Genomic DNA, 19,100 nt, shown 5'->3' with positions numbered 1-19,100 from the left:
TGCATATAGTAAGCATTATGCAGGTGTCATTATGCGTCTTTAAAAGTCGTGAAACATTTTCATCGCGCAGAAATAGGGTTCAGTGGACGCATTAAACACAATCATTTACATCAGGTAAATGTCTATTAAAATAGCTACGTATGTTTCAGGGCCTAACATCGCCGTATAGCAGCATAGATGAAGCACTGAAGTACACGAGGGGACCGAACTCCTCCTCCTCCTCTCTCCTGCTGGAAGGCGTTTCATTCTGCTGTGCGCTCTGAGCGGACGCGCCACCGTGCCACTGTCCGCTACTTTATCTCACCCGAACCTGTTTTCATATTTCATCTGCAATCATATCACTCCTTCTGTTCTGTGTGTTCCTCAACGTCAGTTTGCACGGTTAACGTGCATTAAAATCAGGCACTATGGCGATTAATGGATATATATTGACCGCTCTGTGCGCACTTTGGGCAGGGATCTTCGCTCAGGATGTCCAACGATCCTCCTTCAGAGGTAATTCTAAATAGCCTGTTTTTCCGTTCTTGTACTGATGATTTCTTATTTGCAATTAATAAATAGGTGTTGCATGTTCGGGATTACTACTTGTGCGTAAAAGTCGGTTATAAGAGAGATGCTGAAGCTACAAATAAACGCTGGAGATGCAACATACTGCGCTACCTTAACGCATGTAACGTTGGTCCTTTTGTTATGATAAACATGGAAAAGTTATAATAGTTTGTATAGAGGTATTTCTACTGAAAGTAGTCTAAATGGTATTGTGTTCTAGGCTATAGTAGGGAGTTATACCTCACGGAAACATAGAACGGTATTGATTTGGGATGGTTATGCCAAGTCGTAGTATAGTGCAGTAATGAGTTACAATATGCAAATAACTAGCAATTTACCGAATGAATGACATTATTTTATCCCTTGCTAAATAATGTATCCACGATCCAGAGATGCATGATGGTGTTTTCTTTGGGATGCTGCTTGTTTTACAGTGTATGCAGGAGATTTTTATGCTTTGATGCATCAGAAAAGTCACACAAAATTATGCTTTTATGAATAATAGTTTATGATTCAGCAGATGCTCTGGAATTGATGATTTGCTGACATAAAACTTTTTGATTACACTTTGTTCCTCTATGCACGAAAGGCCTTGTGTAGGCCACATTTGTGGGTTCTTTATATATAAACTGTGCTTAATTTGGTAAACACAAGATTAATTTTAATATTAATCGGGAAAAAGTTAAAATGGCTGGACTCCACCAAGGAGATGGATTTTTAATATATGAAGATTAGATTAGGTAAACAGTTTACTGTGGCATTATTGCAGTTAAACACAACATACATCTGGGTACATCTACACATACCTGTATACTGTATCTCAAATACTACCATATTCAAATGACCTGTAATGTCACATGACTTCAGGGTTTAGGTCAGGTGATGCCAATTTCTCCCTAAATTGATGACGGCAGGTTTATCATCCACCAATAGGGGGAGCTCATTATTTTTCCAAACTAACCATAATTATCTCGATTAGGAAGTAGAGATAAAATGAAGTTTATTTATGATGTTACAGCCATTATTTAACAAATGTTTTTTGTACTTTATTTTACCTCATAATGCATATCATAATGAACATCAATGGATTTCTGCCGTTTACACAGTCATTTAATGCAAACTCACATTTAAGCATTTGATACTTTTCCTGAAGTCGTGACTGTAAACTTAATAGACTAGACCCGTAAAGAGCACTGATTTCTGAACCGCAGATAATTTTGTGATTGTACTTCTGTCTTCCTGCAGATTGTCCTGTGGATTTGTTCTTTGTGTTGGACACATCTGAAAGTGTGGCCCTCAGAGCCAAACCTCCAGAGTTCTACATCAACCAGCTCAAGGCCTTCACTAAGCTGTTCATTGATGAGCTGAAAAGCCTGTATGATATCTTTAAATTACATATTCTGATCAATGTCATGACCCAGATATTTACTACATTTTTATCATATCAATCTTTTATCATATATTTTATCATATCATATCTATATGCTTTTAAAGTGGTCCTTTTATGCTTTTTTTACATTTTAAATTTTTCTTTAGTGTGTAATGTTGCTGTTTGAGCATGAAAAAAGTCTGCAAAGTTACAAAGCACAAATTCTATTTCAAAGGGCGATATCCTTGCTGCTTGTTTTATTCCTATTCTTTTTTGAGTTTCATCAGTAGTGTGTTGAAACTTGCTATGTTAATTTTTTGGGTTTGACATTTCGGAAACGGTTGACCAATCGCAAGACACTTGTCCAGCCAACCAATCAGAGCGAATTGTGCTTTCCGTAAGGAGGGCCTTCATTGAGACATTAGGCGCCCTATTTTAACGATCTGAGTGCATGGCCTGAAGCGCATGGTGCAGGTGCACTTGAGGCATGTCTAAATCCACTTTTGCTAGTTTAACGACAGAAAAAAAATTGTTGTTGCACCAGGCGCATGGTCCAAAAGGTTTTTACATAGTCTTTTAATGAATCATGGGTGTGTTTTGGGCGTAACATGCAATAAACAAATCAGAGTCTCATCTCCTATTCCCTTTAAAAGCCAGTTGCGCTTGCACCATGGTGGATTTGCTATTTACATGACGGAATTTGCGAGTGGAAAGACTGAATGCTTCTCCAGAGAGGAATCCTTTTATTTTTAATATTTAACCTGCTAACTGTCACCCCCCTTTTTGAAAATATATATATAAATTCACCATCCAAATTTAAATGGCAATTCAAGAATGCTTTGAAATATAGACAAGTTTGGTCTCATTCTAAAGAACAGTCAGCAGATTGTTACTCAGATATAAGAAATAAAAATTACAGTATAAAAAAGTTATGGATGTTTAAATTGATTGTAAATCAAATATACTGTACTAGATATTTCATATTTTTATATAAAATATATATGTTACAAAAAAATTGTACTCTTAAAATCAAAGCCATATGTCTAATCAATTTGTGTTCCAAATTTGAAGTTTATATCACAAAAATTAAAGTTCCCATGAGATGTTGTTTAGGCACTGTACCACAAATAGCCACCGGGTGTCATTGAAATTCCATAGATTTTTTTATGTAAGCTTTTGTATCAAAAGTATATATTTTTGTCCAAATGTCACAAAATAGTTGGCATCTATAGAACCGCGAGACTCAGAACTTTCCGACGATATGTGTTTTGTCAAGATTAGAAACGTTTTTTATTACAAAGTAGTTAAATAAATGTTGTAATATGAAACACGATGACGCCCACTATAGGGGAGGAGTCCGCTAGAAGTATTTCGAGTCAATACTGTTTCCACGGTAACGCAATGTTTGAATGATATATAGTTTGTCAACGTTAGATCAGCATAAATATAGGATATAATTGTTTTAAACATGCAGTGGCAAATGGGCCCACCGGTGGGCTAGTGAAAGTTAACTGGTTAAAAATGTTTTTGTGCTGCTGCAAAAGTGTTCCTGTGTGTGTGTAATGAAGTGTCCCTTGTTGTGCACCTGCCTATAGGAGCATATTAATAAGATGCCCTTTAAATAACACAAAATACTGCGCTAATGACTTTAAACCGTTTTTTTGTTGGTCAATGGCGCAGTCGATTTCTGTTGCCTCAAAATAGTAACGCGCCAACATTGCGACTCAACACACCTTGTTTTTAGAACATGGGTGAACAGATAGGCGCAAGTGCGTTTGCTGTTTAAACAACATGGTGCTAGACGTGAAAGTGATAACTGCATCGGGGTTAAACGAGCAAAGCTCTGATTGGTTGATGTGTCTGATTGGTTGGCTGTAAAATGTGTGATTTTTTTTTTTTTTTTAAACATTCAAGCATGAAAACTTATTCAGGTGGCCCTTTAAAGGTGCACAGAGTATACCAGGCTTAGAAAAATCTGATTTATTTTACCCATGAGATGAGTCACCTATGATGGCTGCCATATTGAGATCACACGACCAGGTCAAATTATATTTACTTTTCTGTGAGTGCATTTGCATCGATAACTGAATTGTTTGAAACAGCACGCACCTTTAACAATAAGTTCAAAACAAATGTAATTTGATTATGTTTTTGACAGGCGACAGCCTTGTGATCGTGATGTGACGTGGAACTCAGGAGCGCTGCACTACAGTGACGACACCGAGCTGGTGATGGAATTAGTTGACCTGAACACAAAACGCAACGACCTGAAGGCTGCCATAGACAAAATCAAATACATAGGCAAAGGAACTTACACCGACTGCGCCATCAAGGAGGGTATCGCTGAGCTGCTCCGAGCGTATGTTCATTTTGGCATTATTTGAAACTGCATATGCATTTTAAAATACCTACATGCATACATGCAAATATCTGCTTGCAGGGGCTCCCACTATCATGAGAATAAGTACATTGTGGTGATCACGGATGGTCACCCTGTGACCGGCTACAAGGAGCCATGTGGTGGGATCCAGGAGGCTGCCAATGAAGCGCGACAACATGCCATCAAAGTGTTCGCTGTGGCCGTCTCACCTGACCAGGAGGTACTGTACACAAAAGAAATGCTACTTGAATCTGAAGTGCTTTGCATTATGTTTTCTGACAATATAAGTAGATAATGACTGATGACGTGAAGACCATTTTGCATGACAAGCAAACTCATCTTCCAAAATGCCTGATGTACTGTATATTATACTAAAAATAGGCAAGTGCTCTTTAAAAATAGCAAGCTTCGGTCTGGTTGACTGGCTTTACAATTTCAGAGAATGAATGTGCACTTCACCTAAACAGATTTTTTTTATTACATATAAAAACAAGTTACTTTTAATTCATAGTTCCTATAATAAGTGCGTAGAGTAGACTACCATTTTGCCAAAGTTTACAAGGTGCATGCCATTTAATGTTTGAAAGGTATTTAAGATTTTGTTTACACTTTAGTTATAATTTTCCACTTTAAACATTCTAATAACACTGCAAGTACACTAGAAAAATGCTTTTCTTACTTAAGATATTGTCTTGTTTAAAACAAAGAAAAGAAAAATGAAGTATGTTTCTGCTTAAAATTGTAAGATGCATTAAGATTATTTTTCTTACTCCACTGGCAGAAAAGTTTACTAATTTTAAAGGGATAGTTCATGAAAATAATAAAAATAAATATCCCATGATTTACTCACCTTCAAGACATCCTTGGTTGCATTCTACCTTCAGGCAAATACAATCAGTCCTGGCTAATCCAAGCATTATAATGGCAGTGAATGGTAGCCCAAAAATTGAAATCCAAAAAAGTGCGTCTATCCATAAAAAAAGTAATCCAAACGGCTCAAATATGGAAGACGGTCAACTGAAAGCTAGATATTTTACTTTATAACATGTTAAATAATGATTTTCTTCTTACAAAAACCCATCGATTCGCTTCAGGATTACTTTTACAATGAACGGATACACTTTTTTAGGCTTCTAATTTTGGACTGCCATTCATTGCCATTATAATGCATTAAAAGAGCCTGGACATTTTTTAATATAACTCTGATTGTGTTCGTCTGAAAGAAGAATGTCATATACATCTTTGTTGGCATGAGGGTGAGTAAATTTTCAGTTTTGGGTGACCTATACCTTAAAGCAACGATTTTCCAGAACACAAGGCATAATACATTATGCCATTTTGCTCATTTATTTAATGCATCTTGATTTAAGATTTTTTAGATATTTGAACAGGAATCTTGTCTGGCTATCACCAGACCAAGCTCAATTTAAAATTGAACATTGGTCTGGGGAGTCTGTTTTTTCTACTGCACAAGAGTGTTATTAGAATGACCCTGTACTCAATTGGATAGTTCTTCAACAATTAGGACCACAAGAGGCATGATCAACAGGCAATGACCCATCGCTTAAAACCCGACAATAGCACGCCAGGTGGATAAGCGGTTCTGTAATTGGTTCCCGCAAAAGTGTAACAGAAGCAGTAGAAATGAATTTACAGGTTTCCAGACCAAGTTGCTAGGCGAAATCAAATCGCCGGCAGATCAGGCGGGGTTTACCCAGTCTAACTGGAAACAAGACAAAAATACTAAGTAAGAAAAGCTGGTCAACTAACTCTTATTACAGAATAAGAATAAGTAGAGTGTTATGGTTAGTATAATAAATTTACATATACTTGCAAAGTAACTTATAGTCAGTAGAAAGTCTGTTGGGGGACCAAAAGAAAGTGTTAGCAAATATTAAACAGACTGACTACTAATACTCTAATGACTGCTAGTTGACATACTGTAGTTGCAATGTTACTTATAGTTAGCGGAATGTTACCAAGATTTTTATTTGAAATATTTAATAGCAAGTAAACAATATAAAAACCGCCAATCAAATATCTTCTTCCTGCGTAAGTGGGCAGCAGTAATAAGCAGCAATGTGTAGTAGACTTTATGCCAATGGTCAAAAGTCTGGCAACATAAGACTTACACAAAATGTCGTGCTTTTAGGGTGATGAATTGAGAAATCAATTTTCCCTTGAGCTTTTGATGTATAAAAGGTCTGGCTAATATAAGAATATCCTTTAAGTTTCAGAGCTGAAAACTTCCTTGTTAGTCAAAGAAAAGCTTTTATAGACACCAGGCCCAGCAAACGGTCCTGTGCTTCATCCTGACGTCACTGCGCAAAGAAACACCGCCTCTACAGCACATCTAATCCAGTAGCCTCGCCCATGACTCATGGAGGGCTCGTGCTAGCTAGCCAATGACAATTTCATGCCGAGGAAGATTAAGATATTGCGCTATTCCTGGTTGTGAAAGAACAAAGTCGCTACATAAGCTTCCTTCGGCTCTTAATATTAGGAATGTGTGGTTGAACTTTTTTTTAAATGAAGTTCCAGCTCACTTGGGGAAGACATGTTCACTTCAGTTCACTGCGGGATCGTTTGTAAACAAATTTCCGGTCGATGCTGGATTTGGATCCGACAGTAATCGTGCAACACACTTATGTGAGTAAAGCGTGTTTTTATAGGTAATAGTATTGCATTGTCATAGATCGTGTTGCTTATGTGTACGTGTCTAACAGAAACCTTTCGCACGCTGGACTCAGACACGTATGGGCCAGGGCTCGCTAAGCCCGGCAGGCCGATGAATCGGATGAATAATATTCCGTTCTTGATCTGCTATTCTCTCTCTCTCGAATTGACATTCGAAGGGCAGTGCACACGCACGTGTATGTGTGTGTTCGTGGTGCGCGCTTATATCGACCAATCTTGCGGGCTACCTGTAATATTAAAATAATAATCCAATCAATCGCAGGTGGATGAGAAAGAAATCATCGTGTTTGTTTGATAAAGATGTTTACGAGCCCTGTGATCGAGAATATCATTCCAGTTGCCACTTCTCCCTCAATCTCTCCTCTCCCTGGTGTGAACTGACAGGGGAGCTTAAGCTCATTAAATATGCAGATTTTCTCCAATCCTAGCTGTGGGCGTTTACTTCCATGTCTCCAGTGCGGCACGCCCACCAAAACCCAGCGTTCAGGAGAGAGCCTCAAAACCAGTGTAGAAAATAGCCAATTACTTATTAGTTATGATGTTTTTGAATGTAAAAAACACACAGACATCATTAGTTGACCTCAGAAAACAGTATAAAAAAATAAAAAAGCCAGTTCATGACACCTTTAATGAGAAAGCAGAAGTGTTTTGGACAAGCTATAATGTTTCACTTTTCTTTCATCTGTCTTCTTCCCAGGACACCAGACTTTCTGTCATTGCCACAGATGCGAACTACAGACAGAACTTCACCGCAGCAGACAACTCCCGCTCCACACAACTGAGCACTATACACTCCATCATCCACATGATTGTGAGTATCGTGACACATACTCACCACAACAAGGATGTTTATGTGGTTTTCCTGTGGATTTATTGAGTCAGACTGACCCAAACGCATACAGAATTTGTTTGCCTAACAACAACAAAAAAAAGTAGAAACTGCTTCAATTTTGCATTATTAAATATTTGTACCTTTGTATAGATTCTGCCTTGTGTACCTTGAGCTATACAGTATACCGTTCAATCTTTGGGGTCATAATTTTTAAAAAGTTTTAAATTTATATATCTATTCATTAAAATATAATAAAATTGACAGTTCAGACATTTATAATGTCACAAAATATTTCCATTTCAAATGAACACTTTTCTGAATGTGACTGGAGTAATGACTGCTGAGAATTCATTTGTGCTATCACAGGAATAAATTACATTTTAAAATGTATTTATATAGGAAAAAAGAAAAGAAAAGTACAAATATTTAACAACGTTTCAGTTTTGCTTTCTGTATTTTTGGTATACTTCTTTCAAAAACATAAAAATTGTACTGACCCACAGTGTTTGAACAGTATTGTATAGTGCTAAAATCAATTCTAATTTATATGCTGCATTTATTTATTTATTTATTTATTTATTTATTTATTTATTTATTTATTTATTTATTTATTTATTTATTTATTTATTTATTTATTTATTTATTTATTTATTTATTTATTTATTTATTTATTTATTTATTTATTTATTTATTTATACAGCTTTCTTTAAACACATGAGCTCAACACAGAGGGTATTCCAACCCACTGAACTTCCTTTATCTGTGCGCCATCAATAATGGCAGCCATTGCAAGCAAAACATTTGAGCTCACGCCAGTTGTGTGTGTAGATTTTTCTAATGTTGTCCTCTCTCCCCTTTTTTTCTTTTCATTCTAGACAAATGAAACAAAGGATGTGGTATGTTGCTTTCCCATAGCCTTCGCATATTTATATACATTACTTCTTTTTGTACATTACTAAATACATTTTGTTTTATTAATTTTCCCTTCAGTGCTGCTCCTTTGACTGCAACGTAAGTGATATTCTTGTCTAACCCATTTTAACAGATCAGTATGGATATTTTCTGCTTCTAACTGTCTCATGCAATATTTTCACAGGCCCCTGGAGGCCCTCAGGGACCCGCTGGAGAACTAGGACAAAGAGTGAGTATTAATAAAATTTATGTCTTTATGTTTCCTCCATCCATCCACAAATGTTCAATTTTATGTTTAATTTACTCTCAGCAAGCACAGAGGTCTGTGTAGTATTGTCAAAAATATAGATTTTTCGATACATATTGTCACTGACATCTAAAACGCCTAACCTTTGCCTTTCCTGCAGGGCGAGACTGGAAGACCAGGCATGCCAGGAGAGAAAGGAGATGTTGGCTCTCCGGTAGGCATCTGCTATCTGCTTTTGCAAGACAAATGCCTTCTTAGAAGTGATAATGGTTTTTGTAGGCATACATTTTATTACACTTTATATATTTTACCACACTTTATTGTCATTCGGCTATATGTAGAGACACAGGGCTTGACATTAACACCCGCCAAATGCGGATGGATTTCAGCAGTGGGTGTGTTATGATGCCACGCTTATTCTAGCCACGTTGGCGGGTGAATTTTATATATAATTTATATATACATTTTTCAATAGTAGTCTTTTAAAAAGGCATCTGAAGTGCAATGTAGTGTTATCAAAAATATAGCTTTTTCGATACATATCTGAAACCCACAATACATGATACCAGCTGCACTTTCTCACTCTCTCATCTCTCCGACAGCGAGTTGACACAAACCACCTCCCCTCACTCACTCGTTTCATTCGCTCTAGATCAGTGGTTCCCAAACATTTTGTAGCACGCACCCCTTTATCTTGTTTGATACCTGTCAAGCACCCCCACCACCTTATTTCGGTTAAACATCAGATTTTTAATAGCAATAACTAAATACAAATATTCTCTGTTTATAAGAAAAAATCTACATTTCAGTTGTAATATATATACAGCATAGAGTTAGGGGGGTTCGTGGGCATGCTCCCCCGCTGATTTTTTTCAATTTTCTGATCTACATATGAGCATTCTAAGACATTTGAAAGCCAAAAAAATAATGAGAAATAGGTTTAAAACTAAGTCTGTGGACAGTAAATTATTTGTCAATTCCTGCTCTCTCCTCATCACTCCTTATTTTGCCCTGTCTCTTCCCCTCCTAATGCATTCAACAAAACATAGGATAAATTTATAGTTAGAATTTTTTTTTTTATCTGAACAAAACATTCATTAATGTTTCTTGTCCTCTCTCACATTGACAGTATAGTTAATTATCACGTTAAATCACATTATAAATTAAACAAAGGTTTATTAGTTTGCCTGATTATTTTTATCGGTAGTTTAACATTTTAATCCTAAAACAGCTGCCAGATATGAAATGCTTAGTTTAGCTACCACACCATACCTGGAGGAGGTCCATATTCCACGAGTAGGAATATAGTGTGGCCCCTTTAAGATGCGCGTTCCCCATTGAACTGCCGGTATTTTGTGTGTGTGTGTGCGCCGAACTGTGCCGTGATTCACGTAAACAGTGAGAGAAACACGGACTCGAGAGCGCTGTTGTTCAGAAAAGTAACCTGCGTATTAGTTTTAGCCGATTGTAATGTGTTTAGTTCAATAAAACACATGAACTGTAAGCGGTGATGGTGTTAAAGATTTACCTGAGTGAGAGTGAGCTTGCAGTGAATCGCGTTCGGACTGCAGAGAATGTGCTCAGTGAAAAAAAACGCACCTTTCTTTCGACCTAAAATGAAAAGGGCAGGTCTTTGACGCTAACGCGCTTATGAAATGAAAATTTGATTTACTATAATTTACTACAGCTTGTAATGTAAAATTTGTATTTATCAATAATACTCTGACATGTGAATTTTATCCAAGTTAGATACGTAAAATAAAAAATAAAAAAGAGACAATTTTCTGCCATTACAAACATTCTCTCGCACACCCCCGGTGGTCAGTTTGCACACCCCTAGGGTGGGCAAACCTATCCCAGTTTGAGAACCGCTGCTCTAGATGAATATTGTTGATTACAGAGCTTGAATTTTGGCGTGGGTTTGCTTGCACATATTTTACTCATTACCGCAGATTTTGAGCTCACACCCAAAGTGTGCGCACATAAAGCCACCTCTCAGAACCAAATTGAGATCTTTTTACGTTGCTTATTATGCTTATACAGTCAAATACACACAAAATAATGACAAAATGCTGGTCTTGGTGTATTCATGTAAACACAGTCAGCTATGTTTTAAGTCAATGTAAACAGTTGAGAAAGAAAACTGCATATGTAACAGTATAATGGCTCTGTGTGTCAGGTCTTAAAGGCCCAATGAAGTGCCATGAAACGCGCCGCATTATTCAATGTGTTGACGTAATTTCCCCTGAAACGGCTTCAGCTGTTAGCAGCTCCTCCCCTTTTTTTGAAACAGCCAATGGCGTTTCGTTAATATACAGTTTGACTAGAGCGCAAGAGCGGACCTTCTCTGTTTGGTAAAGCCAGTTTCCTCTAACACTGTTTACCATCATAATCTCTATATCGCTAAAAATCCAGCATTCTGTTGCATAATTCAAATGGGTCGATATGTTTGTTGTCTGTGCAGACTCGCGCATTTGATCCACGCTCCGCTCTCGTGTCTGTAGTCTAAATTTAGACCAGAGCCATTGGAGTGTGTACGCTGAGGCGGTGCGTGAAACTAACGTGAAAACAGACTTTATTCGCGTCAAATGAACATATTTACACTGAATCGTTTCCTATCACATATATAGTTTGCTATGTGCCTTTCACCATGTAGAAATGAGTAAATGTGGGTTAACAACTGACCGATTTCAGTCGCAGCTTCAGCAGTGTAGGGGGTGGGCTTTAGATTCTAGAGAGCATTTTGATTGGACAGAAGATTTGACGAGAAAGTGATGTCTGCGATGATGTCACCAAAATCTGAGATTCGTTTTAACGGAACTGAGAGACTGTAAATTTTGAATGCTTATATCTCCTAAATGCTAATTTTGTCATAGTTTTGGAACATACCAGCTTATTCATAACTTTAAGGCTAACACAGTCATACTAAAAGCTAAAAAACTTAAATTTTGATTTCAGTGGACCTTTAAAGTGACAGCAGCCTAATATACCTGCTGCTAAATTAAGAGGTAATATCGACTGACAATGCGCAAATTAAAGAACCGATGCAACCATGTCAAGCCCAAAATGGGTTAACACATGCTTTTATTGAAAGTTAAATAATGGTGAAAATTCCAGTAAATTGACTTACCTTTGTTATGTGATTAAGTTAAATACTCTTCTCCCTTAAATTCTGTCTAAAAGGGAAACTCCTACATATGCAATAAGGTCAGCCCACAAAAAATTACTGCGTCATCGCCTTTTCAGCTCAGATTTTTACTGCGTTATAGTGTTTTTAAGTTGGTGTAAGCTGTTAGTAAATATGAACTTATAGGCACATTAGCGAAATTTCTCTGCCAAAAAGATCCATTGTCAATAGTGTAGCAATGTATAAATCACAGCTCACACAGAGTCACTTTTAAAGCTAGCAGCTTTAATGTGACCAACTTGAAATCTTCATGGGGGAAATCTTTCATCCTCACACAAAATTCCTGATCATGTGGATTCAGATATTATGCTATTGCAATGAAAGGATTTCACCTGTGTGAATTCACTGAAGAACATTAAATGAGACCACACCTTAAGTCAAAATATACAGCTGTCAATCGTAAAAGTCAATCGTATGTGCCTATTAACATGCCGATTAATACTTTTCACATGGCTATGAGATCATTGTGTCCAATAAATGTTCCATGCGTCTCCGAAACTCTTTGTTGAGAATCCAATCAAAGCAAAACCCTCGACTGACCCGGGGCCGAGCGTCTTTCATCTTCTGCAGCTGTTACAATTTCAATGACCTTTCACAATGAGTTTTTTCTCTCTGAATTTGTTTGTGGACTTCCTGTCTGCCACATGCACACGTTTTTCTAAGTTTGTAAGGATGTTTCAAGATCTTTGGCCCTAATAAGTATCATAAAACAAGCACACACACTCAAAAACATCCAGCTATTAAACAACATATGGGGACTGAGCCAGCTATTCTATTATTTTGCAGGGCATTCTGATTTTGTAGACAAAACAGTAATTACAGCATAGAGTAAAAGCCTCTGTAGGAATTCTTTCTTGAAGATACTATCTTAATGACTTTATCCTGCCTTCATCCTTTGTTTATTCTCACTTCAGGCCTGTTAATATTGTCACTAGAGGTTGATGGGGGTTCTTAATATGGGTCGAGAGGGCATCCAAATGTCTCTGTATTAGTTATTTATACCACAAACACATAGCAAAACTCATTTTGGCATTCTCTCTGATGTTTCTTTCCTCTACTTCTCCTATTAGGGAAATGCTGGTGATCCCGGTCCGGTCGGTTACCAAGGAATGAAGGTCTGTCTTCCGCTCTCTCTCACAAATATTTACATTCTGTTTATATTACAGTTGATTTGTGCACTCTTGCTGAAATTATAATCTATACTGCTTTCCTTTCCTTCCAGGGAGACCAAGGAATAAGAGGTGATAAGGTAAAAGAGACAGAACTTCGTTGCTGATTCGATGGAAATTTTTATTAAAAACTAATTCCAACAGTCTGCAGTCAATTATTTTATTTATAAATTTATAATTCTTCCTAGAGCTGTAAAACGTCACTAATACACTCTTGTTTTATCTGCAGGGAGAGAGAGGTCATAAAGGCTTCAAGGTGAGCTTATTCTTATTATTATTCTCTTAAATTATGTAGCCTTGTCAATCAGAAATTGTATATATTGCTGGATTTAATCCCAATCTTCTTTTAGGGAGACAAAGGTTACAGTGGTCTTGATGGCGTTGATGGACGTAAGGTAAGAGCTCATGTCCTTACGTGACACACATCATAATTTTAAAGGGGACATCTTCATTTTTTACCTTTGAAACATATCTTGGAACACAAAAGGAAAAAATGTTCACAGTTTTGCTACTATTTTCTGTTCTGTTAAGTTTAGAACCGTCAAAGCTCTAAAACGGCAAAAAACATTATAAAAGTGGTCTATACACTCTTAAGAATAAGGATTTCATAGTGATGCCAAGAAAGAACCCCACAGAATCTTTCTTTTAACAGTTCCTAAAATAATAATAATTTTCTTAGTGAGAAGAAAATTTCAATAATATGAAGAAACTTTCCCCACTATAAGGACACCGTTTGTTTGTTGGACACCTCCTTACAATCCAAATGAAATTTCAATTGGATTTGACCAATTCATTCTGATTGACGTGTTTACATGTGTCTTTTTTATTCTGACTGTGCTACTAGTCCGATTGCAATCGTATTTTTAGGGTCCATGTAAACCCAGCTATTGATGTCAAAGATTTTTAGGGATTTTTAGAAAATAAACCTTTACACTTTTTTCTGTCCTTCATACAAAGCTATCATAAGACTGTTAGAAGACTTAGAATACACAGTGCACAACTTTTATTTCATCGTTTGTCAATTCCCCATCTATATTCACTGTCACTAGCTATGTTTCCATCCACCTATTTTTATGCACATTTTGGGATATCGCATAAAAAACGCTGGATAGAAATGCCAAGATGCGCATAAATTTTAAAAATGTGCATAAAAAAAAGCATGCACTCAACTGGGTTGGATATTTTTTTATCTGATTAGGAAAACATGCACATAAGCTACAATGGAAACACATTTACTGAATGCGTTGCGCATCAAAAATAAGACGTGACTGCGACGGCTCATTGCACCGCATCTGAAATGCTGTTTCGGTCATTCTAAAATGCCAAAGAGTCAAAGTGGATCGATGGAATTACCTCCCAGAACTGTCTTAGACGACTGCATTCCCAAACAGCAATATCCGCCTCAAAAAGAAAGTTAACATGAACGTGTTATTGCGTTTCGTCTGCACGCTCTAAATAATATTATAGGCCTATACTGTATACAGTGGCTTCTCCTACTGTATCAGTTTCCATTTTTATTAGTGATATTAATCACCAATTTATCAGGAAGTGACAGTTTTGTTCTCTTTGATTCACTGGATGGAAATGGTGCTTTATTCGCAAATGTTTTATGCGATATTCCAGTTTTGAGCATAAGTTAACGTCATAACTTTGGATGGAAACGGCTACTGCGCAGAAAAGAGCAGCATGAATATTCTGCAAAATATCTCCTTTTGTGTTCCACGAAAGTATTAAAGTTAAATGTGAAATATTCCTTTTAAAATCTGCTTTTAATACACTGCTTTTAGATTTGTCATTATTTTTCTCTTATCTTCCTGTGCTGCTTTCTCTGGCATCCTGTGTAAGATTTCAGGTTAACAGTATGTGAACAAAAGATACAAAATACATCACATGGCTATCTGTCTGACACTTTATTCCATTACTGCTTTTTGTCTCTTTTAAGTGTCTGCCCTTTGGGCAAAAAGCCTAGTCTTGTATCTCTGACCCTTGACTTTACTTTGTCTTTCTCCTTTAGTTGTTTTGCTCAGTTAGTTCTCGACGTGTACTGTTACTCTTCTCAGGACATTTTCCACTCAACAAATCACTGTCTCTTGTCTTAATCTCCCCATCTGCACATGATACATCTCAACTCACAGTAAAACTTAATCATGTGATGTGATTTACAACTCCTGTCTTCCTTATTTTCAGTCTATCTATTGCATGCAGTCTTGTTTTGAAATATCTTTTTCCTCTGTGTAACTTCGCTGTTTCTTAGTGTGATGTCACCCTCTAGATAATTAAATGCAGTTCAAGGTGTTTGACTCCCACCATGCAGAAGAGTGTTTATGTTTTGAGTGTTTTTATTATATTTCATAGGGTGAGCCGGGATATGCTGGCCTTCCAGGCTGCAAAGGGTCACCGGGGCCAGATGTAAGTATAACTGCTGTGTCTCAAAATGATGTTAAGTAATGGTTAATACACTACATTTACTTATGACTTTATCATAGTTCATTAAAAATATGTTAAAAGTTATATTACGTTAAAAATAATCTGTATGGAGGAAAGATTGGTGGAGGATGTTCTGCAAAATATCTCATTCTAAGTTAAAGGAAATTTGTTTTATTTACAGTAAAAATACCTAAAAATCTTTAAAATGATTTAAAAAATAATACCAGAGAAACAACCTATTGTGTAAGTTACATTAAGTTTATTATTTAAACAACATAAAAATGGTGTGAGAATAATACTCTTTCAATTAAAATGTTTTTGTTTAGTAATAGTGATAAAGAAAACATTTTTTTTTTTTTGCAAAGAGACGTACTTTATCTGTCTGATCTCCTTTGTTTTTGTTGCATTTGATGATGGCAATATGCATATGGGGATTTTATGTAGATGAGGTCATGCATAATAAAAACACACATTGTAAGCGCCATACATGGTTATTTTGTCATAGGGTGGGGATTTACACTTGCACATGTATGTTAAAAAATCTTCTAACTTGAAATCATCTTCGCCAGGTTTTTTACTTGACACTGTTAAGTGTTTACAGGGGTTTTGCATATTTATGGACTCCCATAACTGTATGTCAGGCAGCTGAAGGCATGCATTGTGTGCATGTTTGCATGTTCACATCATATCACTTTGATCCAGAAACATTTCAGCTTCTGTTGATCCAGATGCATTTGAGATCGTCCCAAGTTATAGATCCAAATGTTTAGATATCAGAATCTAATTGGATGAGAAGATGGATATCATTCTCCTATAAAACATCACCTCGTTAGGGCTGCAGATGTTCCCGCCCATTTCAGCAATGTTCATTGGCTGCGTGATGTGTCAGTCAGTTTTATGAGCAGCTGTTTCCACTCCAGCCTACATCTGGAGACCAGGACAAGGGGATGTTTGCCTCTTTAACAGCCAAACATTTACCAAATTTGATATCCAAGTCGAATTCGCAAGAGTGTTTGTACTCTGTTTACATTCTGTAGTAAAGAATATACTAAACGCAAAGTAGGATATATGGTTGTATGTTCTTCTTCTTTATTCATAAGTAAACCTTTCTATTTCATATTGTAGGGTTTGCAAGGAGAACCAGGTCCTAAAGGAGACCCCGGCCAATATGGAACCAAAGGAGAAAGAGTAAGGGATGAAAATGAGTCAGCCTTTCATAAAATGTTGATTCAGAATTTAGAGCATGCTAAAACATGTATCACTAATCAGACAGCAACAAGAGCTCTCAGTATATACATTTATTATTAATGACAGGTATTTTAGATATATTTTATTTATTTATTTTTAGATATTTTCAGACCATTTTAGGTGGATATCCGTCCTACCAATATCAATATACAAGATGTTTCTTAATTTGCCTATTTATTTTTAGGATTAATAAAATAGTAAACTGTGAAAAATAAATACAATAAAAATAAGTTACATGGTTGCCTAAAAATGTATTTTTAGAATAGAGTTCATTGAAATTAAAAATTTGAGTTAATACAATTAACAATTTTCAGAATCGACAACCTTTATTCAAATATTATTCAAAGATTGTGTAAGCATATTGGGTAATTGTGTGTTTTATTTGTGATAACGCAGTGAAATTGTGCTATTTTCATGATACATTTTTTTTATGTGGTTCAGATACAATCATATTTTGAGTTTCTCTTTATTAAACCAATTTCCTACATTGTATCAACTCAAATTTTTTATTTCAATAAACTCAACATTTTAAGGCAACCAGGTTACTTACTTTTTTAAGTTAAACCAACTTTTTTTTTACAGTGTAATAAATATTACAATATTTGCAGTATAAACATTACCTTTAATGTTTATGAAAATAAGTCTCTTATGTTCACCAAGGCTGCATTTATTTGATCAAACATACAGCGAAAACAGTAATATTGTTAAATATTTTTAGAATTTACAATAACTGTTTTCTATCATAACATTTTTTAAGATGTAATTATTACTATGATCAAAGCTGAATTTTCAGCATCATCACTCCAATATTTAGTGTCACATGATCCTTCAGAAAACATTCTAATATGATGATTTGCTGCTCAAAAAACATGATTATTAGCATGAATGAAAACAGTTGTGCAGCCTTTTTTGGAAAAGCACCTCTGTTTTCTTTTCCCAGAATACAAAGAAAGTTCAATACAAGTCTTTACTTGTTACTTGTGATCAATTTAATCCATTCTTGCTAAATAAAAGATGATTATTTTATTTTTTTTTGCCTTTGGAGCAATAGATGAGAAATATATGCTATATGAAGAAACATCTAAGATGGAGTCTCCTTTTGCTCTCCATTTATCATCAGTTCTGTCTTGGAGTAATTTCCTGCAGTAAAACTGAATTTAACTTAGAAACATATTATACTGGGTTTGTTTCTTGCTTTCAGGGAGATCCTGGCAAAGATGGTGAAGCAGGAAGACCTGGAAACTATGGACCTTCAGGGGCCAAGGTATGGAGGAACATTTTGATATATTTATGTCTTTTATGTCCTGATTGCATTTGGAAAATGTATTTGGTAAATGTAAGGTTAGTATAGGTTTCACCACTGGTGGTGTTTGGCTTTATGCAGTATGGGTCTTTACTGATTAGTTTTCAAAGGATATTGGCCTATTTGCAAATCTAGTGCTTGTTGTTTTAGGGAGACAGGGGTCCTCGTGGAGCCAACGGTGATAAAGGCGAAAGAGGAGATGATGTAAGTGTTTTCGTGCTTTTTTCATCTTTTCAAAGTCTGGGATTCTACACATGCAATGCATTTATGTGTGACAGATGTGAATGTAGTATTATCTAACGGTTTCTTCCATTTCCTGTGCTGTTTTCAGGGACCAACAGGACCAGATGGCCCAAGAGGAGACAGAGTAATCCAGCATTTATATTTACTTCTTTTCTTGTAGCTTGCATTTTATGTATTTAGCAAATGTGGGTCTTTTTGCATTTTTACATATGAGGGTAAAAATATATAGGATGTTTTTTTTTCTTCTGTTGTAGGGCACACCTGGTGAAAAAGGTGAACAAGGTTCCCGTGGTAACAGAGGGCCCAGAGGCGAGCTTGTGAGTATCCACCTTATTTTTAATATATGAACCGGCGCTGCCACTTCTAGTTATTTTAGCTGTACAAAAACAGTCCATTATGCTACTTGATTTTGCAAAGTAACTCTTATTATATTATTTAAATGTATTTTTGTATTCATAAAAACACATCCGTTTAGTACTGCACTTTGTTATTCTTCTAGTTATTTACCTATAGCAACTAATGAATCAGAAACCTTGC

The 19,100-nt window shown here is 36.1% G+C and overlaps 1 protein-coding gene across 1 annotated transcript in view; it reads left to right on the top strand.

Annotated features, from left to right (window-relative positions):
- Positions 1-248: 248 nt before the first annotated feature.
- col6a1 (collagen, type VI, alpha 1) overlaps positions 249-19,100 on the top strand; it is a 45,098-nt gene continuing 26,246 nt past the window's right edge. The window contains exons 1-19 of the mRNA XM_067431273.1: positions 249-495; positions 1,795-1,924; positions 4,077-4,277; positions 4,359-4,518; positions 7,693-7,806; positions 8,703-8,723; positions 8,818-8,838; positions 8,924-8,968; positions 9,147-9,200; positions 13,244-13,288; positions 13,396-13,422; positions 13,572-13,598; positions 13,693-13,737; positions 15,698-15,751; positions 16,895-16,957; positions 18,219-18,281; positions 18,471-18,524; positions 18,652-18,687; positions 18,818-18,880. Of these exons, the coding sequence (XP_067287374.1) occupies positions 408-495; positions 1,795-1,924; positions 4,077-4,277; positions 4,359-4,518; positions 7,693-7,806; positions 8,703-8,723; positions 8,818-8,838; positions 8,924-8,968; positions 9,147-9,200; positions 13,244-13,288; positions 13,396-13,422; positions 13,572-13,598; positions 13,693-13,737; positions 15,698-15,751; positions 16,895-16,957; positions 18,219-18,281; positions 18,471-18,524; positions 18,652-18,687; positions 18,818-18,880 (1,311 nt within the window). The 5' untranslated portion in view covers positions 249-407. The remainder of the gene's footprint in view (positions 496-1,794; positions 1,925-4,076; positions 4,278-4,358; positions 4,519-7,692; positions 7,807-8,702; positions 8,724-8,817; positions 8,839-8,923; positions 8,969-9,146; positions 9,201-13,243; positions 13,289-13,395; positions 13,423-13,571; positions 13,599-13,692; positions 13,738-15,697; positions 15,752-16,894; positions 16,958-18,218; positions 18,282-18,470; positions 18,525-18,651; positions 18,688-18,817; positions 18,881-19,100) is intronic.

The sequence above is a fragment of the Pseudorasbora parva genome, chromosome 22, assembly GCF_024679245.1.
Source record: "Pseudorasbora parva isolate DD20220531a chromosome 22, ASM2467924v1, whole genome shotgun sequence".
Taxonomy (NCBI): Eukaryota; Metazoa; Chordata; class Actinopteri; order Cypriniformes; family Gobionidae; genus Pseudorasbora; species Pseudorasbora parva.
The sequence above is the reverse complement of the archived record's forward strand: the minus strand, read 5'-3'. Positions and strand labels throughout refer to the sequence as shown.